Genomic DNA, 21,874 nt, shown 5'->3' with positions numbered 1-21,874 from the left:
GCACTGTTGATGCTTTGTATACCCTGCCAGTCTTTTTAGTGAGCATTCGTAGGTGTAGGGCTGCTTTTAAAAACAAAAACTGGGTCTTACTGTTCAAATAGTATCACATGTTTGCCTCTTTCACGTTAAATTAACAATCTTTAGTAATCTCTATACTAGCAATCAAAGAAATGTACACTGTCCTTTTTTTGTGCTCAAAAACATGACGTTTGAGCTACAAAAATAAAAATTGAAAACAACTCACTACAAGGATAAAACCAAAAAGAAAATGTAACGGTTTTCTGCAAAATCATATTAGAGCAGTGCATTTTACTGCCTTCAGAATGTCCTTTACCTCTGACTTATATTAATCTCCAGTAAGGGGATATTCTGTCTTAAATATCAGCTTTATTTAAGCATAATTCATGTACATTAAACTGCATCCATTTAAGTTCCTAAGACAGTGGGTTTTAACAGGTGTGTGCATAACCCTGAAAATCACGATAGGGAACATTTCCATCATCCCCAAGGGATTCTCTGTGTCCCTTTTCAGTCCCCACCCCAGCCAGGCTGTTCTGCTTTTGTTCACTACTGTTTACGTTTTCTAGAACTTTTATAATGGAGTTGTACAGTTATCTACTCTTCTGTGTGTGGCGTCAGAGATGCTTTATCAGGATTGGGTTTCATTAGCAGAGAACCAAAATAATAGCGGCTGAACGCCATAGAAGTAAATTTCTTTCTTATGTAAACATCCTCAATCCGAAGGAAAACTCCTTTCCACACAACCCTCAGGGAGCCAGGCTCCTAACAGCTCACAAGGATTGGCCCTTGTCTTCGTGTTTTGTTTTGTTTAAAATTTTTTTTAATGTTTATTCATTTTTGAAAGACAGAGACAGAGCACAAGCAGGGGTGGGATGGAGAGGAAGGGGGAGACAGAGTCTGAAGCAGGCTCCAGGATCCGAGCTGTCAGCACCAGAGCCCAACACGGGGCTCAAACCCACGAATCACAAGATCATGACCTGAGCCGAAGTCGGACGCTCAACCCACTGAGCCACCCAGGCGCCCCAGCTCGTCTTCATGTTTTAAAATGGTAACCAGAGGGGTGCCTGGGTGGTTCTGTCAGTTAAGCGTCCAACTCTTGGTTTCGGCCCAGGTCATCATCTAGTGGTTTGTGGGATCCAGCGCCGTGTCAGGCTCTGTGCTCTCTGTGCTGACAGCGTGGAGCCTGCTTGGGGTTCTCTCCCTCTCTCTCTCTCTCTGCCCCTCCTCGGCTTGCGTTCTCTCTCTGTCTCTCAAAATAAATAAACATTAAAAAAAACAACAACAAACAAGGTGACCAGAGCTCTAGCCATCACATCTGCAGGAGGCAAATGGTTTCATGTGAATGAGCAGTACCTCATCGTGTGACTACACCTAGCTGCAAGGGACGTCGGGTCCCCTGGTTAGCCACGTATTTGCATCAAAGTCAGGGAGGCTGTGACTCTGGAGGAGGAGAGTAGGTGGGGAGATAAACCCCTAACCTGTGCCACAGCCACGTGACACAGCCCTACTGCTGGGCGTGCAGGTTTCTTCCAGGGCTTTGGCTGTGATAAGCCATGCTGTGCTGCACCACCTCGTGCCTAGTGCCGGGGCCACTGCTGGGTCCCGCTAGCCACGTGTGGCCACTTGCATTTACATTCGAATTCGTTAAAACTTAAAAAAAAAAAATTAACGGTTCAGTTTCAAAGACTCCGGCCCCACACGAGTCTTTGGTGAGTCCCAGTGGCTCGTGGCTACCCGGTGGGGTGAGCAGATGTAAGGCATTTACATCACTGCAGAAATTTCTAAGGCCGCGTCTCATCGGGGTGCCCAGCCTGGTGGGCTACGTGCGTGCAGGGTTGACACCTCAGCCAGGCCGCCCTACGCAGAGCCTAACCTGCCAGCCTTGCTGGGGGTAGGCCCACACTGTGCAGTCAGAGTTCTCCCTTAGGCCCAAAGCTCCGGTACCTGGCCTCAGGCAGAATCGGGTGGAGTGTTGGGGGTACAGGAAGCAGTGACCGCTGCCTGCGTTTCACCGGCGCCCTGCGTCCTAGGTGGGGAGCGTGTTTGCATAGCCTGCGGGCGGCCTTGGCCGGCTTCTCCACTTTTATGTTCTTTGTGTGGGAGGCTAGGAGTGGAAGGAATCGAGTCCCATCCAACCCGCCCTGGCTCAGAATTGCAAAGATGGCAACTTCAGGGCGAATGATTGCCTCTGAGCGTTGCCACAACCCAGGAAATGGGGAAGGGCTTACGCGCACGCCTGTCTTCTGAAAATCATGGTATTTTTAGCTCCAGAATAGTTTAAGGCAGATTTAAATGCACAGTGGATAATGATAACTTTCACAGCTGAGTGATCTCAGAGGACATCTGCTCGGATGCTATTCAAACACGATCTGACTGGCTCAGTGTGTTTATTTTTCTTTTGACAGTGATAAGCGGTGGAGGGGAGAGAGTGAGGGTTTCAAGATCCATCATAAGGCGATTAAACTGGATCGGCGCCCAGGGTCCCCTTAGAAGGGAGTTTACCCTGCCGTGGTCTCCTGCTCCTCCTTCCCCACCTTCTAAAGTGGGGAGGTCAGCCATCTGGGGGAAACTGGGGTGATCCTGACCTGTGTGCCCTGCGGGGAAGGGGGTCACAGAAGGGCCAAGAGGTCGGCTGCAGTCCCAGGCCTTGGACACCCTCATTTGCTTTTTCTCTGGGAGCAGTGACACGAAAGGTCAGAAGCATTGCTCTGGAGCTCGGGGCTCATCCAGTACAGCTCCTGCTTGGATGCTTCCAGTGACCGAGGGCTCACTCCTTTACCTCCACGTCTTTTAGATTTAGTGACGTCAGCTCTTCCTGTTAGAAAGTTCTTATCTTGAATCTGAGGTGGCCCCTCTGTGCCTTTCATTCACTGACCCCCAGCGGCCCAGTGTGATCTACCCCCTGGAGAGAACTCTGGGGCCAGGCTGCCTGGTCGGGCAGGTACCCACTGTGTGACCTTGGGGGAACTACTTCCCCTGTGTGTGGGTTTCCTCACCTCCTCTTTGCATGATAATGGGACCCGCCTTGTAGGAATGTTGTGACGATTAAACCAGTTAATACTACAGGAAGCACTTAGAGGGTCGATAAGATTAAGTGTTGTTTTTGTTATTTCCTTCCATAAATCTTTTCTTCTCCTAAGCCTACCCTGTTTACTTCCTAAGCCTTCCTGAAGGCCAGAGAGGCACTCCCCTTTGACACCTGACTGGCTGCAGAGGGTTCAGGAAGGTCTCTGACCCTAGGTGGGGTGGGAGTGGCCGGGCCACATTAGCCACACCCTGGAAGCAGTAAGGCCCAGCGAAGAGAGTTGGCCTGAGGGGCCGGACGAAGGGCCTGTCTTCCTGGGAAGACTGAACCTCCCTGAGCCCGCCAGGGGGCTGGGTACACACGTGTGAGGGCTCTCCGGAGAGTGCCGGTGAGACTGTGTGCACAGGGGCCTCACTGGGGGGCACTTTGTAAATAATCCCTCTCTCCTCTGTGTCTAGGAGCCCCCTGGTGGAAGGAAGCTGTTTTATCTCCTTTGATATATAGCCTCGTATTGTGGTTGGTCTGTCAAGTAACCCCCAGAATGGGTCCCATCATGGCAAAGGGGGCACAGGAGACAGTCGGGAGCGTCGGAGAGCCATTTTAACAGTCTAACCATCTGGGTCCTTGACATGTTGCCATGGTAACTTCAATAAAACCATTTGGCAGGCTCACCCGGCAGTTGGCCTCACGGCCTGGTGGTCAGTCCTCCTACAGGTCCCCAGGTGTCTCTTTGTTGCCTCAGCACTGTCCCACTTATCTGCAGCCCCAGGGCAGGCCACAGCTGTACCAGCTTTCCTGGAGGGATGTCACCACCTTAGAAAGGCCTTGAAAGATCTTCTCTAAGCCCCGAATTTTAATACTGAGGCCAAGAAGGCTCAGAGAGGTGGAGTAATTTTCCCAAGGTCACACAGCAGAGTCAGAACCAGAGACCATCTGGATATCTATGCGTGTGCTTTTGGTGCCTCCCCATGGCTTGCTTAGTCCGGCTTCTCTGCCAGGAGGGGTGTCTGGGTCTGTCTGGACCCAGCCCTGCGTGTTCTTACCATCCCCGGCTCATCTTTGCACAGCGCCCCACGTAAAGGGTCAGGGTGTTGTTTTGCCCCTCCGCACCTCAGGGCTCCTCTCACACTGCCTGTCCCCTCCTCTCTTCCGGATGCTGCCAGACCCTAGAGTGTGCCACGCTAGGAACCGCCCACTTCCTGCGTCAGTGAGCGCACACAGTGGGTGCTTGGGGAGACATGGCCGCCGTCGGGGCCTCACGAAGCCTGCAGTTCACATTGCCTGTGTGGCCGGAAGGGGTTGGGAGGCTTTTGCAGGGTCCGGACAGAAGTCGGTAGCTTTTGGAAACCTAAGCGCTCTGCAGAAGACCCGAATCCTCGTCAGCTCTACCTGCAGCTGTAGGAAGCAGGGTCTAAATGGAGTCGGGCCTCTGTAGGGCGAGACTGACCCCCCTGGAGGCTGCTTGGTTGCTCTGTCCGAACAGCTCATAACCCCCCGGGAGACTATCGAGAACGCAGAAAGTGCGAATTCATCTAAAACCTGCACGTGTTCATGTCGGGTCTCTGATCTTTTTATAACATTTTTTTTATTGTTTATTTTTGAGAGAGAGGGAGAGAGAGAGAGAGCGAGCGAGCAGGGGAGGGGCAGAGAGAGGGAGACACAGAATCTGAAGCAGGTTCCAGGCTCTGAGCTGTCAGCACAGAGTCTGACATGGGGCTCGAATTCATGGGCTGTGAGATCATGACCCAAGCTGAAGTCAGTCGCTTAACGGACTGAGCCACCCAAGCGCCCTGTGTCAACTTTTTTAAAAAAATGTTTATTTATTTTTGAGAGAGAGACGGGGACAGAGGATCCGAAGCAGGCTCTGTGCTGCCAGCACAGACCCCAATGAGGGGCTCGATCTGATGAACCGCGAGATCATGACCTGAGCCAAAGTCGGACGCTTAACTGACTGAGCCAGCCAGCGCCCCTATCGTCAACTCTTTGAGGACAAGCTTTGGGCCGCATTCTGTCTTTGCAGCTCCTCCCTGGGGGGCGCCCTCAGCCCCCACGTCCTCTGCCACCAGGGCCCGCCCCCACACGGCATGCTTAATACACATGGGTTGAAAGGAAAATCAGATTTTCGGTACCTCTTGCAGAACATCACTTTCTGCCCAGGTTATAATTATCGTCACACGTTTTGTTGTCCCATTAGGCCAGAGGTAGGCAAACTTTTTCTGTAAGGGCCACACAGGAAATGTTGTGGGCTTTGTGGCCCCTATGGTCTGTGTCGCAACTACTCAAATCTGTTGTTAACAGCACCAGGGCAACCACAGATGGTACACAAATAAGCAGGGTGCCTGGCTTCCAGTACGACATTATTTACCCAAACATGCAGATGGCCCTTCATTTGCTGACCCCTCAACAGATTATCCGCTTCTGGAGAGGCAGGTCTGTGTCTCATCTGCCTTGTGTGTGGCGAGTTCATGCAAGAGCGGGGGCCCCACGAGTGCTTGCATAGGGATAATTGCATGAGGCAAAAGGCTGAAACTTGACCGGCACATACGTAGACCTACGGACCCAGCAACTCCACTGCTGGGTACACACCCAACCGAAATGCCCGCTTGTGGTCACCAAGGGATATGGGCCAGCGTGGCCACAGCAGCACCATTTGCCGTGGCCCCAAACTGGGAACTACCCCAGTGCCAAGGGTGGCTCAGTCGGTTAAGCATCTGACTTCGGCTCAGGTCATGATCTCGCCGTCCGTGAGTTCGAGCCCCGCGTCGGGCTGTGTGCTGACGGCTCGGAGCCTGGAGCCTGCTTCGGATTCTGTGTCTCCCTCTCTCCCTGCCCCTCCCCTACTCATGCTCTGTCTCTCTCTGTCTCTCAAAAATGAATAAACATTTAAAAAAATTTAAAACAAACTGCACTGTATTCACACGGTGGAGTGCAGAACAGCAATGAAAATCAGTGTGCTGTAGGTAAAAATACAGCTAAATCTCACAAACATGATGTCCAACTGAGACAAAGACACAAACGGTTACATACTGTGCGCCTCTTTTCACATACAATTTCAAGACAGGTAAAGCAAATCTATGCTGGTAGAAGCCAGGAGACTGGCTACCTTTTGGGGGTGCCGACTGGAAGAGGGTGTGAGGGTGGCATTCTGGGGCACTGGTTCCGTTCTGTTTCTGGATCAGGGTTCCGGTTACAGGGCGGTGTTTGGTTTGGGAGCATATCATCGAGCCGTGTGCTCGTGACCTGCATACCTTCCCGTATGACCGTTCAAGCTGAATAAAGCATTTGGAAACAAAAAAGACAGAAAGTCAGTTTGTGCAAACAATGTTTAGCCAGAGACTAGGAGCAACCGTTCTAGCTCTCTGGCCGATGTTCCTCAGCTGCTGTCTCCTACTAACCCCAGACCCGGGCTCTTGGTCCTACGAACGGGAGCACAGAAGGCTGGTCCCTCCTTTCGTCTTTGACAGTCAGGGCACAGGAGCCGACGCTGGGGACGCTGGGGCGGAGCGTTCCGACCGCGGGCCGGGGGTCCCTGCCTCCGCCTCTGCCCCCACCTTCCCAGCCCTCTTGTCTGCGGCGGGTGTGTGACGGGCATGCCTGGGCTTCCCTGATTCCTTCCAGAACATCGTAGCCGTGGGCGCCGGGTTCTGCGATGGCCTCCACAGCGGAGACAACACCAAAGCTGCCGTCATCCGCCTGGGGCTCATGGAGATGATCGCTTTCGCCAAGATCTTCTGCAAGGGCCAGGTGTCCACGGCCACCTTCCTGGAGAGCTGCGGCGTGGCCGACCTGATCACCACCTGCTACGGAGGCCGGAACCGCAGGGTGGCCGAGGCATTTGCCAGAACCGGGAAGGTAGCCCCTGGCCTGCCCTCGCCCTGCCCTCGCCCACCCCTCCTCCCTCACTTGAGACTCTTGGGCCGGGGCGAGCCACAGTGCAGCGGGGATAGAGCCCAGCATTTGTCGTTTGCTGGGCGTGTCCTGCCCATGCCTGTCTCCTTTCCCTTAAGAGTACTGAGGCCTTAGCCCTGTAGCTTGTAGGTCTCTCTTTCCTTGGCTCGTAGGGGGGGGGATCGCAGCTCCCTTCCCCAGCTCACCTCTTGAAAGAAGGGATTCTCTAGTCTTTACCATAGCGTTTGCATCCTTGTTTTTAAGACCATTGAAGAGTTGGAGAAAGACATGCTGAATGGACAGAAGCTCCAGGGACCTCAGACTTCTGCTGAAGTGTACCGGATCCTGAAACAGAAGGGGCTGATCGACAAGTAAGTACCCCGCAATGTCCCTGCGACCAGAGGGGGGCTACCCCCTGCTTCCCTCCTGACCGCCAGCCCGGCCGGTGCGCACGGGCACAGCTGCTTGACAGGTGCGTGCAGAACCCCCCTGGATTAGTTCCGTCCTTAGCGTGACGCGAACTTCTTCCTGCCCTGGAAAGGAGCGCTGACACGGACCCGGGCCCCACCTCAGGGAGCAGAACTCAATTCCGTGAAGCTCGTTACAAAACATGAAGTTTGAGGTTCTGCTTTTTCCTGCAGGATGTTTGCCAAGAGCCCCGTGTCCTAGGTTTTAAATTAAAAAGAAAAGGTTATAAACAGATGTAGTCTTGAGGGGCGCCTGGGGGGGGGGGCTCAGTCCATTGAGCATCTGGCTCTTGATGTTGGCTCAGGTCATGATCTTACGGGTCTGTGAGTCTGAGCCCCGCGTTGGGCTCTGTGCTCACAGTGTAGAGCCTGCTTGGGATTCTCCTCTCTCTCTGCTCTTCCTCCCTCTCTCTCTCAGAATGAATAAATAAGATTAAAAAAAAAAAAAAAAGATACAGTGTTGTTAATAAAATGTCAAACAATTGAGAAGAGAAGAAAGTGGAGGTTACTCCGGAATTCTACCCCTAGAAGGGCCCTGTGTTAAGGTCTAGTGAGCAGCTTTGCAGTCGCTGGGTCCTCTGTGACCCTTCCAAGCTGCGAAACTATTCAAGGTGGGCTTGGGCCGGCTCCGTTTGCCGCTCGATCGAGGGAGTAAACCCTATAGCACCACAAAAGCTGCCACCCTCTCCGTGGCCGCCCTGTGGCCTACCTGCCACACAGCCCTTTATCTTGCTGGTTGGCTGAACCTTCATCCCTAACCAGGATGCCAGCTGATATTAGACACCATCTAATAAATGCACACATGGACGTATGTATGCGCATATTCTGTGTATCCTGAACTCTTCGGGAGGGAGGGGGGAGGCCTGGTCGCCCGGAAGAGGAGGGGGCCGGGAGGAGGGGGCCGGTGGAGAAGCTACCAGTTGTGGCCAATCTGGAGCACACGCTTCTCGCTGAGCCGGTGGTGGTTACGGACGTGCGTGCTGGTGTGTTTCCTTCATCCTCTCCATCCAGTCCGGATATCTGCTGTTCCCGACCACACACCGTTCCCTCCCCTACGCCCAGCTGTCCTCTCTGGACCAGTACAAACTGAGCAGCCTTCGCGCTCCCCACGAACAAGTGGAAATGAAGGAGGGCAGGGCATTGGTCTTCCTTCTTTAATTTGCATTTTAGTTCTCTGAAATGGCTTTTCAGAGCGGCCCGGCAGAGATGGAAGTCACAAACAGGCCTCCGGAGGTGGAGAATTACCTTTAAATCGCGACTAAAAGGAAGATCCCTCCTCTGATGTGCCCCGGTTTTCCTTACGTACTTAACTGCACACAGTAGTGTGTTTGTGGCGGGCCCACTTTGATGACCGTTAAGTATTTATCAGGAATTTTTTTAAGTCTTAGGAAAATACTTGGCTGTTGGCGGATGATGATTATCTCCCAGTCACGGTTTTAAAGTGGCATCTGTGTGCTACCATGGGGTGTATTCGATAGGATCCTATCATTGGACGAGTTGGCCGGGGTTACGTCGTCATCGTGGAACTCGGGGAGGCCGCGGAATGGAACTGGCATTCTGGGATCAGTACCTGCCTGTTTGAAAAAGCAGGTGTAATCAAGCAGGCGACACTCACCTCTGAGCGGATGCCCCTCCTCTGTCCTGTCCCATTTTCGTTCTTCTGATTAGAAACTGAACAGGCCTGAGCCTGGGCTTAATGAGGTCGCTGCCGGGTTCTAGGGCACAGCACGCTCCCCCCAGGCCGCAGTGCAGATCCTGTGGGGCCCTCCCTTCCCCTACACCGCCTCCCAGAGCCGCTCAGGCCGAGCCTCCCTTCCGCTCTCTGCCCTCGACATCACCTCTTACCTTGATTTTTTCCCTTTTTCATCCCAGCCATCACTACCCGGGTCTTCCTCCCTTTCCTTCTCCTCTCCCTTCTCTTCTCCGTGGCTACAGAAACAGCAGTGAGCCGGAGGGCAGCATTGAAGGCCCCCTTGTGGCTTACGAGCCAGGTGGTCCTGGGTAGGTCATATTTTTATCTGTCCTGTGCCCCAATTTTCATTATCCACCGAATGGAACTGGTGGACCTGTGATTGGCACGGTGCCTTCTCCCTGGAGTGTTCACATTCACAAGCTTCCTGCACATCCAGAGCGAGTCCTTTAGGCTGGCATCTGGGGCGGCCTCTCAGTCGTGTTCCAGCTGTACTTTCTAACCGTCCTGTTAACCCCTACGACCCCTTTTTCACTTGAAGCAGACCTCCCTTTGCCCCAGACACCTCCTTCTCGGACTTCTGTGTGCGTCTGTCCTCCTGCTGTCTGGTCTGCCTGGACGGCCCTCCTCGACGTCCACGTCAGCCCTGACCATCCTCGGGGTGGCCCGGGTCTGTCCTCGGAGAAGCCTTCATCCATATCCTCCAGACACAAATAACTTTCCCCGCTTTGAACATATTGTTTACACAGGCGGCCAGCAAACTTGTGGAAAGAACCACATAATAAATATTTAGTCTTTGCAGCTTACATATAGCTCTCTGTCATATATCCTTTTTTTTTTCCTTTTACGGCCTTTGAAACATGTAAGAATCGTACTTAGCTTGCGGGCAGTACAAAACAGGCCACAGAGCAGAGTGGCTTCTCAGGCTGTGGCTTGCGGGCCCCAGGTGTAGACCGTACCTCTGCTCATGTGCTGTGGGCTTATTACATAAATGTACAGTTTCACTTTCTTTCTTCAGATTTGGAGGGGGGGCAGGGAGCACATGCTCTTGCTAAAAAAAAGAAATTTGATGCTTTTAAAAAAAAACGTATTTAGAGAGGGAGAGAGAGAATGTGCACACACAAGTCAGGGAGGGCCGGAGAGAGAGGGAGAGACAGAATCCCAAGCAGGCTCCCCGCTCTCAGCACGGAAGGATGCAGGGCCTGACCCCGTGAGGTCATGACCTGAGTGGAAACCAAGAGTCGGACACTTACTGAGTCACCCAGGCTCCCCAAGCATCTGACTCTTTTTTTTTTTCTCGTTTTATTATTTTTTTTATTTCATTGGATTTAATTCTTTTTTTTTTTTTTTAATATAATTCACAAATTGGCCAACATACAGTATGTAAAGTGTGCTCTTGGTTTTTGGGGTAGATTCCCGTAGTTCATCGCTTACATGCAGCACCCAGCGCTCATCCCAACAAGTGCCCTCCTCAATGCCCTTCACCCACTTTCCCCTCTCCCCCACCCCCTGTCCACCCTGAGTTTGTTCTCTGTATTTAAGAGTCTCCTATGACTTGCCTCCCTCCCTCTCTGTTGGTAACTATTTTTTTCCCTTCCCCCATGGTCTTCTGTTCACTTTCTCAAGATCCACATATGAGTGAAAACACATGGTATCTGTCCTTCTCTGACTGGCTTATTTCACTGTGCATAATACAGCATCTGACTCTTAATTTCAGCTCAGGTCATGATCCCAGGGTTGTGGGATTGAACTCTGCACTGAGCCTGGAGCCAGCTTAGAATTCTCTCCCTCTCCCTCTGCACCTCCCCTGCAGGCTCGCTCTCTCTCTCTCTCTCTCTCTCTCTTTCAAATAAAACTTAAAGCCAAATTCTGGAACAAGGCACACAGTGAAAAGTGGCTCTTGATCCCCACCTTAGCCGCAGGCACTCTCTGAGTTTTTAGTATCTGCTTCCGTTTCTGTAATGGGTGCTGTGCTCCTCGTTCGGCTCTGTCCCTTGCTTTTCTTCACGTTAGGATATGATTTGAAGATCGTGCCCCATCCACACCTATACATCTCATTTAATGGCTGCAGAACATCCCACTGTGTGGGAAAACCACGGTTTATTTAACCAGTCTCCCCTGGATACAGAGTAAAGTTGTCTGGGTTTTTCTTCTGCTGTCAGCTTGGCTTTATTAAATTTCCTGTGCGTGCATCTTTGTGAGCATGTGTGAGTGTAACATGTTTGTATTCGTTTGTGAGGGCTGCCGTTACAAAATCCCACAGACCGTGAGGCTTGCGCTGCAGAAATTTGTTTTCTCACAGTTCTGGAGGTTTAAGATCAAGGTGTCTGCAGGTGCCTTCCTCGGAGGCCTCTCTTCTTGGCTTGTAAATGGCCATCTTCCCCCTGTGTCTTCACATGGTCTTCCCTCTGTCCATGTGTGAGTCCTAATCTCCTTTTTTCGTAAGGACACCAGCCATACTGGTTTAGGGCCCACACTTATGAACCCCTTAATTACCTTCTCATGGGCCCTCTCTCCAAATATAGGTACTGGGGACTGGGGCTTCGTTGGATGAACTTGGGGACTGTAAGCACAATTCAGGCCAGAACAGTGTTGTAAGCTCCTTGATGGCTGGGGCCTTATTTATTTATTTATTTTTTTTTTAATGTTTTATTTATTTTTGAGAGAGAGAGAATACAAGTGGGGCAGGGGCAGAGAGAGAAAGGAACAGAGGATCTGATGCAGGCTCCATGCTGACAGCAGAGAGCCCGATGAGGGGCTCAACATTGCGAACCGTGAGATCATGACCTGAGCCGAAGTTAGACACTTAACCGACCAGCCACCTAGGCATCTTTTTTTTTTTTTTTCTTAATTTTAAGTTTTATTTATTTAAGTGATCTCTACACCCAGTGTGGGGTTTGAGCTCAATGACCCTGAGATCGGGAGCCAGCCAGGCGCCCCGGGGCCTGATTTATAACACCTTACAGCCTGCACCTGGCTGAAGCCTGACGCTTTGTAAGCCCTCAGTATCCATTAGTGGGATGGCTGATTGATCGGCTTATGTCGATATTTTTCTGTGAAATATTGTCTTTTGCCCTCCTTTCACCTCTAACCTCATTTAGAGAGTTCCCCAAATGGATCTAATTGGCCTTGTAGCGTTTTATGTTATATATAGAAAATAGCATTTAGACGGTCAGTATGGCCGAGGGGTTGAATGTTGGCTCCAGAGTCAGAAACTGTGCCTCAGTTTCCTTGTCTATGAAATGGGGATAATGTTATTATCCACCTCACAGGGTGGTTGTGAGAATTAAAGAAGTTACTTGTCCATAGAAATTCTTTCCCCCATACTCCATATATCTTGTTAGCATCCCATCTACATAATCCATTTTGGAAGGTGCTGGTTGTGAAACTCAGGGGTACTTTTGGCTGCAAGAGCAATGCCCAGTTAAAAACGCCTCGAACATGGGGCACCTGGGTGGCACAGGCGATTAGGTGTCTTTGGTTCAGGTCATGATCTCATGGTCCATGAGTTTGAGCCTCACATCGGGCTCTGTGCTGAGAACTCAGAGCCTGGAGCCTTCTTGGGATTCTGGTCTCCCTCTCTCCCTGCCCCTCCCCTGCTCACACACACACACACACACACACACACACACACACACACACTTTCTCTCTCTCTCTCTCAAGCATAAAAAATTTTTTTTAAATGCTCAAACAATAGGTCTATTTTTCTCATAGAACAAGGATTTTGGAGGTGGACGTTATTGGTGTTGGCACAGTGCTTTAAGATTAGAATCTCAGTAAACAGATGAACACAGGGGAAAGGAGGGAAAAAATAAGATAAAAACAGGGAGACAAACCATAAGAGACTCTTAAATACAGAGAACACACTGAGGGTGGATGGGGGTGGGAGGATGGGCTAGATGGGTGATGAGCATCAGGAGGGCACTTGTTGGGATGAGCAGTGGGTGTTATAGGTAGGGGATGAGTCACTGGGTTCTACTCCTGAAACCATTATTACACTATATGTTAACTAACTTGGATTTAAATGAAAAAAGATTAGAATCTCAGTGATTCCATTGGCTTTCCCTCAAAAGCTCAAGATGGCGGCAGCAGTTCCATACCTCACACATTCACACAGCTGCACTCAGAGACCCAGGGCAGATGCAGTCCTGGGGAGCAGAGTTTCCCTCCAGTGCCTCTCGAGGAGAGGAGTGCCTTCCCCAGAAGCCCTTCGCAGACGTGTTGTGTCTTGCTCGCTAGAACTTGCTTCATTGACTAATTCTAGGAGAAGGAAAGGCTGGGAAAGTGAGCACTAGGCTATTGGCAACGTTGGTAAAGAGAGAAGGGGGTTGGGAATGGCTTTGGGTGGCCACTCGTCACCTGCCCCCGTGCTTTGGGGACGCACAGTTTCTCATCATAGGGACGGGAAGACTAAGCCATGGAAAGAAAAAAGGGGCAAAAGTCTGCAGGCTCTAACTCCCGTTCGCAGTAGTCCATTCAATAAACACTCGCTGAGCACCTGAGTAGCCCCTCCCCACCAACCATGCACTGAGGATGCAGAGGTGAACAAAAGAGACTGGGGCTCTGTCCTCTGGGAGCTTGCTAGGACGTGATGGCCATCTTGTGACTGTGTGTAGAAGCTGTCACTTACTGCATACCCACCATGCACACTGTACACATTAAATAGAAGTCACATAAGACAACAGGTCTGGCCCCATATTACATTGCAAACAGGGCGAGAGGGGTTGTGAAACTTGCCTAGAGCTCATAGGCTATGGAGTCAGATTTGACTCCAAAAAAAATAACAAAACATTCTGTTCCAGTGATAGACGTATGACCTATCAGAGCTGTTTGCTCTTTTTAAATTAAGTTGTCATTAAAGGATTCCAGCTAGATCATTTTCAGAATGGCCTTTAAGACTCTATTGATTCTGTCAAACTCACTTTGGGCTGTGAGCATGTGTGCGTGTGTGTGTGTGTGTGTGTGTGTGTGATTGAAATTAACTGTTTCAAGCCTGATTGAAATTAACTGTTACTTCCTTAGTGATATCTGCCGTTAAAAAAAATCCTTGCTGAGGGGCTCCTGGCTGGCTCAGTTGGAAGAGCATGTGACTCTTGATCTCGGGGTTGATCTCTTCAAGCCCCATGTTGGGTGTAAAGATTATTTAAATAAATAAACTTAAAAAAAAAATACTGGTATGCCTGGGTGGCTCAGTCAGTTAAGCATCCGACTCTTGATTTCGACTCAGGTCATGATCTCCTGGTTTGTGGGATTGAGTCCTGCGTTGGGCTGTGCTCTGACAGTGTGGAGCCTGCTTGGGATCTCTCCCTCTCTCGCTCTCTCTTTCAAAAATAAAAAAATAAACATTAAAAAAATAAAATAAATTAAAAAATACTTGCTGAGCCCGCTGTACCCTGGGGATAATGCTGTCTTTTCTCACAGTGGTTTATTAGCACAAACCTTTATACCCTCGGCCATTTCAAACCTTCCTTTATATTTGTGTTCACAGCGCGGCTTCCAACTTGAGATCAGTGCTTTGCTAATTGTGGGTGCCCACATTGATTTTTGCAGGAGTGTTCCAGGCCTGAACTATTTCTGGTAACGTGTGGGCTGCCTCATCTCTGTCCTTGGGTGATCCCCTTTGGAGAAGGGAGAGCAGTGCCTCCTTGCAAGTTAAAATTTATTCTCCCGCCTTTTAACACAGTGACAGAAACTTGGACTCGCTCCAGACTTGACCAAGAGCCTGAGCTGCATGTAAATGACCACAGATGGCCCTTGCGAGGATGACCATGACTCCTCTGTAGACCGTGCATTCCAAACAAGTCGGCAGAGGGTGGTCTGGGTCGTACCGACGAGAGCCGCAGTGCGGAGGCTCTCTGCCGACCAAGTAACGGATGTGGAAGGCGTTCACTGTGTTGTCCAGAGAAGCACGCCTGCCTGCGATCCGTTAGGCAGGAGAGGAAGACGACTTTGTTCAGGGGGGTAAACCAGATGGCCTAATTTGTCTTTTCACATTCTTTTTTCCCAACCAGGTTCCCGTTGTTTACAGCCGTGTATCAGATCTGCTACGAAGGCAAACCCGTGCAAGAGATGTTGTCTTGTCTCCAGAGCCATCCAGAGCACGTATAAAGTGGCTCGTGCGGTGTGCTGGGGACCGTGCTGCCTTTCTTGATCAGTCTTTTTCGTTCAAATGGAAACTGGGACTTGGCAATACGACGTTCGCTTGACCCTAATCCCATCATGAGTGTGTGTATGAATTTTTACCGGTTGGTGTTTGAATTGCCAGAAGCAGTTCGCCGGCTAAGATGTGTTGGGCAACACCTAGACACGTGTGAACGTACGTGTCTGTGTTCATTTCTCATGCCGTGGATGTTTCTATGAACCAAAATTAAAGGTCCTTTTTAAAAATTACTTTTGAAAATTTCCCACCGTGGTAGCTTTGCAGATGGGAACTAGCTCAGCTAAATTTTTTTACATTGTATCCATATGCATTTGAGTGAAGGGATTTTTTTTTTTTCCCTCATCATCTTGATGTTAAGACCGAACCAGCATTAACATGGTAGAATGGAGGAGTGAGCGTGTTCAAAGATCAACATACTGTAACTCAAACTCTAGCTCAAAGCCAGCATAGTTAACTACTTCGATTGTGGGTTGATTTTCTTTTGATGATTAGATACTTCTAATGAGGTGATCCACTTAATGTATCTCCCCCTTGCTGCAGTTCTCTGCATTTTTAGCCCCTTTTCTCTTCACTGGCTGCCAGAATGTGCTTCCTTTCATAAAGGCTTAGCAGTGGCGGAAGGCAGAAAATGCATCGGGGATTTTCCTGCTGTGACTGACACGTTCTTCTGATTAATGACCCTTGTTTGATGCTTTTTGTTAGGCAGAGCTTTGTGCAAACATTTCCTCTAAGCCTCACAGATCCACTGAGAGGGGGCTTCTGTTATTCGTCTTTTGAGTTGCAGTCCTGTGCCCTGGTCACCTGGCGAGTGGGGGCCGAGCTGGGAGTCAAGTCCAGCGTCCCCCCCACCCCAGCAAGGTGCCCAGACCTCGGGCATCACCGGGCTGGAAGACCTGCAGCTAATTGGTTGTGGCAGATGCCATGTGCAGCCTTTGCTGAGATTCTAGCAGGGCTTTCTGCCGCTGACATTTGCGTGGGGCATTGTCTAGATGCATGCCACTCAAAGCGCGGTCCTCATTCCATCAGCTTCACTTGGAGCCTCTTAGAAATGCAGGTTCCCAGGCCCCACCCCAGGCACTGAAGCGGGGTAAGGTATCTATGCTTCAGTCTGCCTTCCATGTGTTTCTGATGCTCACTACAATTTGAGAACCACTACTTGAGAAATCCTACCCAGATCGGCACTTCTCAAACCATGCTCCACGGGAAAGGAGCGTCCTGGGATCGCGGGTTGTTCAGGTGTTCCCTGGCAAGGTCAAGCGTGTTTGGGGAAAGCTGCCCGTGCACATCCCTCTTGAAGGTGGACAATGCATGTCAGTGTGTCAGCGGAACTTCTCTAACCCAGCAGGTCTCGAACACATTCTAGACTATGGAGGTGTTTTTGGCAAAGAAACTTGCCGAGTTTTCAAGGGAACGCTGTTCGAGGCTGGGGTGACCTGAGGACAGCTCCAGTATACCCTTCACTCCCTGCAAAAGTTAGGATGAATAGCCACCTACCTGTGATGGTGTTAGCCCCGAGCTTTTACAGTTCAGGCCTGCCGTGACTCTTGGATGAAGCTTTATTTAAGGTGACACTGTCAGTACAACAGGTAGATGTCAACCTCGCTGAAACGCACATTATGTCAAATAAGTGCTTTTAATTCTAGAATTAGAATGGGAATCACTGTATCTTCTCAAATGAGACTGATTTCAGGATAGCATTATAGTTACCTTACATAGCACTTGGTAAGTGTTAAGGGAACATATGAATGTCACTTACATATTCATGGATTTTCAGTCACTTTGTAGGATTTTGACTTTTTTTTTTTTTTTTCTTTCAGTTTGGGGCTTTCTCCCTTCTATACCTGAAATGACCGTAGGATAGATTTTTGTGGGAATTTTAAAAACTCAATCCAAAACATTTTGGGGGGCATTTTAAATCCCTGTACACAGAAGTATATGAAAGCACACAAAATCTACAAATTTTATTGATTTTAGTGCCACTGTTAAGTCAATCAATTATTGCTTGTCTCATGATTACTCTTTTTTAAAATTTGTACATAGGTAACAAAGAGTTACTTTTTAAGATACGTAAAGGGCTGTAAGCTAATTGTGGTGTCTATTAAGTAGGATAATTAGATGTGAGGAGTTAGGATTTTGTCTTACGTATTTCTCATCTGCATTCGGCTTCCTAATCTGGGTTTTGTACTTGATGGTTTTTTTCTTTACGAATGTTCTCTCACTGATCTGAAGTCTGCCGACTGTACCTCTTGAACATACTTACAATATTCTGCACATTATGGAAAAAGACAAATTTTATAAGTTTGTGCTCTGCTAACTGTAGATATTTATTACTCTACGAGTTATCTATTTTTGTAACCACCTGTGGTCCATCATTTATTTTAATTCTCGTTTCTTACTAATTATGGTAATAGGGAGGGAGACATCTAGAAGAAAAGCTTAATTTGTTCAGCCAATCTGTGAATGTAAAAACTACACTGTTGCCTTGCTATAATCCAGCCTACTATCATGTGGAACAAATATCTGTCTTGAAATCCATCCTAGCAGGTGGAGTTCAGCTAAACTGGTTTATCATTCAGCTCGTAACTAAAACCTGGCCCCATGGCATCGGCCCGCGGAGGGATGAGGCGCCCGTGTACAAAGGGATCTTTCGTTTTTCCACCACTTCTAATCCAAGAGCCTTTTACTTACGTGCGTACTGTATCTGTTTACAGACTGTAGGTGGATATAATTTAAAAGCTTGATTTAATAAACATTTAATGACCTAACCTGTGCTGCTGGCCCTTTTTTAAAAAATTGGCTTAGTTAAGAGTTTTATTTATTTAGGTCAGCTCTTTTTTTTTTTCCTGAATTGTGTTGCATTAACAATAATAAAAGGGTAATTTCTAAAATGAAGTTCTCATCTCTAATCCCACTCCTCAAACACATCTATTTCCATTTGCCTTTGTTCCTTCCCATTGCTTGGTGATATTTTTATATAATCATCATTGTAGGGTGGAGGCCTTCTAGTTCTAGCCGTGCAGTGGACTAATAAATTTGAAATCCCCACCACAACCACCTCAAATACCTACAAAAGCTAGGAATATATAACCAGCGTCCCTTTTATACGCAGGGCTGATCTCACTAGAATGTAAGGGAAATCCCCAGGAGGCTGAAATAATTAGGGACGGACAGCTAGAGCAGTAAGGTGGCTCTCTGGCTTCCAGGGGAAGGTGTGGGGGTGCTCTCCGATATCTAAGGGTTAGGGTTGTAAAGCTTAATGCTAGAACTACAGCCTTCCATGGGCTACGCTGTCAGGGGAAGAAACTGGCTAAGAAAACCCATGCGTAGGCACAAACAAGGAAGGTGTTGCACGTGGAGGAAAAGGTCTCTGCTGAAAACTTGTAACCGTGAGCCCAACACCACAGACGGGTTTGGGGTTTGAATTCTGATACCCAGGAAACCACAAGCAAAAAGAAAAACAATTGGAACATGGGCCCAGTAATGCCAGTAGGTAAGTGGCAGAACCAAATACAAAACCAGCGCAAACACCCACTCTGGGTCCCAGCCACATAGGCTTCGCATAAATCAGTCTCACTGCATATGCACTTTAAAAATTATAAAACAAGGGGCGCCTGGATGGCTCAGTTCGTTGAGCATCTGAGTTCAACTCAGGTCATGATCTCACAGTTCATGGGTTCGAGCCCCGCATCGGGCTCTGTGCTGTCAGCCTGCTATGAGTTCGGTGTCTCCGTCTCTCTCTGCCCCTGCCCCACTTGTTCTTCCTCTCTCTCTCTCTCTCTCTCTCTCTCTCTCAAAAATAAACAGTAAAAAAATAATAACAAGTGTTGGCCCGGGTGTAGAGAAAAGGGAACCCTCACGCACTGTTGGTGGGAAGGTAAATTGGTGCAGCCATGGTGTAGGGCTTTTGAAGAACCATGGAGGTTCCTCAAAAAATTAAAAATAAGAGTCACCGCATGTTCCAATAATTCCACTACTGGGTATTCACCCTCCAAAAATGAAAACACTAATTTGAAAAGATACACGCACTCCTATGTTTATTACAGCCTTGTGTACAAGAGCCAAGACATGGAAGCAACCTAGAGGTCCATTGATAGATGCATGGATAAAGAAATGTGGTGTATGTATATGGATGGACCCACAGGGTATTATGCTAAGAAAAGACAAGTACCATGTAATTTCTGTTATATATGGAGACTAAAAAACAAAACCAGACTTCTAAATACAGAGAACAAACTGTTGGTTGCCAGAGGGAGGGGTGGCGGGTGGGCAAAATAGGTGATGAGGATTGAGATGTACAGACTTCCAGTTATAAAATAAATAAGCCCCAAAGATTAAAAGTACAGCATAGGGAATATAGTCAATAATACTGTAATAACATTGGTGACAGATGGTGACTGCACTTAAAGAGTTACAAAATATCTCATTATGAGTGAAATTCAATAGATTTTCTTAAACAGAAGAATTAGATGCTCAAGGTTTCAGATAATTGAGCAATATGGTAGACGGTCTGAACGGTAATTTTGAAAGTAAAAACATAAAAAAGAGAAATGAAATATTAAGGACAAATTACTACAGAAAAAAATAACTCCACTAAGCAGACTTGAAAACAAACCTATTAGAATGTGTAGAGATGAGGGGCGCCTGGGTGGCTCAGTCGGTTAAGCGTCCGACTTCAGCTCAGGTCATGATCTCACGTTCCTTGAGTTCGAGCCCCGCATCGGGCTCTGGGCTGATGGCTCAGAGCCTGGAGCCTGCTTCCGGTTCTGTGTCTCCCTCTCTCTCTGCCCCTCCCCCGTTGATGCTCTGTCTCTCTCTGTCTCAAAAAAAAGAATGTGTAGAGATGAATGTAATTTAAATGACATCACTGGACAGATTAAAGAGTAGATTTGGCAGGAACTAGAGATGGAATTAGCAAACTGTAAAAACAAACCTAAAGATGTGAACGGAAAGCAGCAAAGCAAATATTCAGGAACTTAGGAGATAAGTAGAGGATAAGAAGACCCAGCACACATGTGATAGTTCACAAGAGAACGGCACAGTTTTTGAAAAAATAAAGGCTGAAATTTGTCCAGAATTAATTGTATGCCATCAAGTGTGTGTGATTTTCCGTAATGCATTGCCATTATAATTTTACCACATAATCTTTGTAAATTTTTGTGACGGTATATAAAGTAAGTTGATGGTGAACTTTTTTTTTTTTTTTGAGGAAATAAGTTAGATTAGGAGACCCTAAGCATAATATTCTACCAATTTACTGAAGTTATAAGTGATTCGAGTTTCTGAAGTAAGCCATGTTACCTTTGGTTTGGACGGAAGGTCCAGTGGTACTGGAGCAAGTGGGAATGATATGTATGCAGTCTAGTTCAGGATCCTTTGTAAAAGTCTGCGAAAAGCAGGAAATCGTTAACATCAAAGGAGAAGAATCGTATGATCCTATCACTAGTTGCTTGCGACAGAGATAATTCTACATGTTCACTAAATTAATTATTTTGTGATGCACACGATTAAAATATATTTCTCAGCAACCCAACAGTTTTAGGTGATTGAGTTCTGGCCACTGGCAAGAGGAAAGAAAAAAAATGCCACTTTTGGGGGTCGGTTATGTTGTTCGATTCTTTGTTCTTCTTGTGTGCTGATTGGTTATCAATTTCCAGGATGACCCGGAAGCTATATGTGGAAGATGATAGGGTGTCTTTCATCCTGGATCCTTACATGGAGAATGTTCCCCCCACCGTTGGTCCACATTGTATTATAACAGGTATAAAGATAAAAACTCACTGCCGTATTACACCCCTGAGATTTAGGAGCTATTTGTTAATAGCAGCTAGCATAACTTACCCTAAGATGTCGCTAAAAAGACGTTTGAGGAGGTAAGAGCCAGAGCTTGCAGAAATATCAAGAAATTTGGGAGAATTTATCCATTGGTCATTACAGCATCATGGTTAGTATCCATTTGGGCATCTTTTGTTTGGACACAAGATGCTGTGCAGGAATGTGGGTGGGTAAGCCTGTGGGTGTGTCTGTTCCTCTCCTCCACAGAACTAAACTAGCTCAGTCCAAGACTTGGTGTACATAATCATCCCTCCTTCTCCAGAATCAATGCCAGCACGGTCCAGGATTTATAACATGCTCGTCTTTAACACTAGACCGTCCTACTGCCCTTATTTATTTTTAAATATTTTTGAATTGGTATCACAGCCACTTAGTTCAAAAATAAAGTCTATTGCCCATTTCCCAAGTAGCCACTGTTACTAGTTTCTAATATGCCCTTCTAGAATTTCATTTTACATAGGCAAATCTATATTCTTATTCCCTTCCCCATTTTTCTACACAAAATAGGGCTTACTAAACACCTTGTTCTGCATCTTGCTTTTTTCGTATAACATTCTGTCTTCACAGTCTTTCACATCAGTTGCTTATTTTAAACTGTGCTTTAAAAAACTTTTTATTTTGGGGCGCCTGGGTGGCGCAGTCGGTTAAGCGTCCGACTTCAGCCAGGTCACGATCTCGCGGTCCGTGAGTTCGAGCCCCGCGTCGGGCTCTGGGCTGATGGCTCAGAGCCTGGAGCCTGTTTCCGATTCTGTGTCTCCCTCTCTCTCTGCCCCTCCCTCATTCGTGCTCTG

The 21,874-nt window shown here is 48.1% G+C and overlaps 1 protein-coding gene and 1 long non-coding RNA gene across 2 annotated transcripts in view; one reads left to right on the top strand and one right to left on the bottom strand.

Annotated features, from left to right (window-relative positions):
* GPD1L (glycerol-3-phosphate dehydrogenase 1 like) overlaps positions 1-18,016 on the top strand; it is a 57,720-nt gene extending 39,704 nt beyond the window's left edge. The window contains exons 6-8 of the mRNA XM_030329252.1: positions 6,665-6,898; positions 7,199-7,305; positions 15,103-18,016. Coding sequence (XP_030185112.1) covers positions 6,665-6,898; positions 7,199-7,305; positions 15,103-15,199 — 438 coding nt within the window. The 3' untranslated portion in view covers positions 15,200-18,016. The remainder of the gene's footprint in view (positions 1-6,664; positions 6,899-7,198; positions 7,306-15,102) is intronic.
* LOC115523318 lies at positions 5,943-6,669 on the bottom strand. The gene is made up of 2 exons (XR_003971701.1): positions 6,442-6,669; positions 5,943-6,315 (listed from the first exon to the last, which is right to left on the bottom strand). It is a non-coding gene; the product is annotated as an uncharacterized LOC115523318 (long non-coding RNA).
* Positions 18,017-21,874: the final 3,858 nt, after the last annotated feature.

The sequence above is a fragment of the Lynx canadensis genome, chromosome C2 (genome assembly GCF_007474595.2).
Source record: "Lynx canadensis isolate LIC74 chromosome C2, mLynCan4.pri.v2, whole genome shotgun sequence".
NCBI classification, from domain to species: Eukaryota; Metazoa; Chordata; class Mammalia; order Carnivora; family Felidae; genus Lynx; species Lynx canadensis.
Note: the sequence above shows the minus strand (reverse complement) of the source record. Positions and strands in the feature narration are given on the sequence as shown.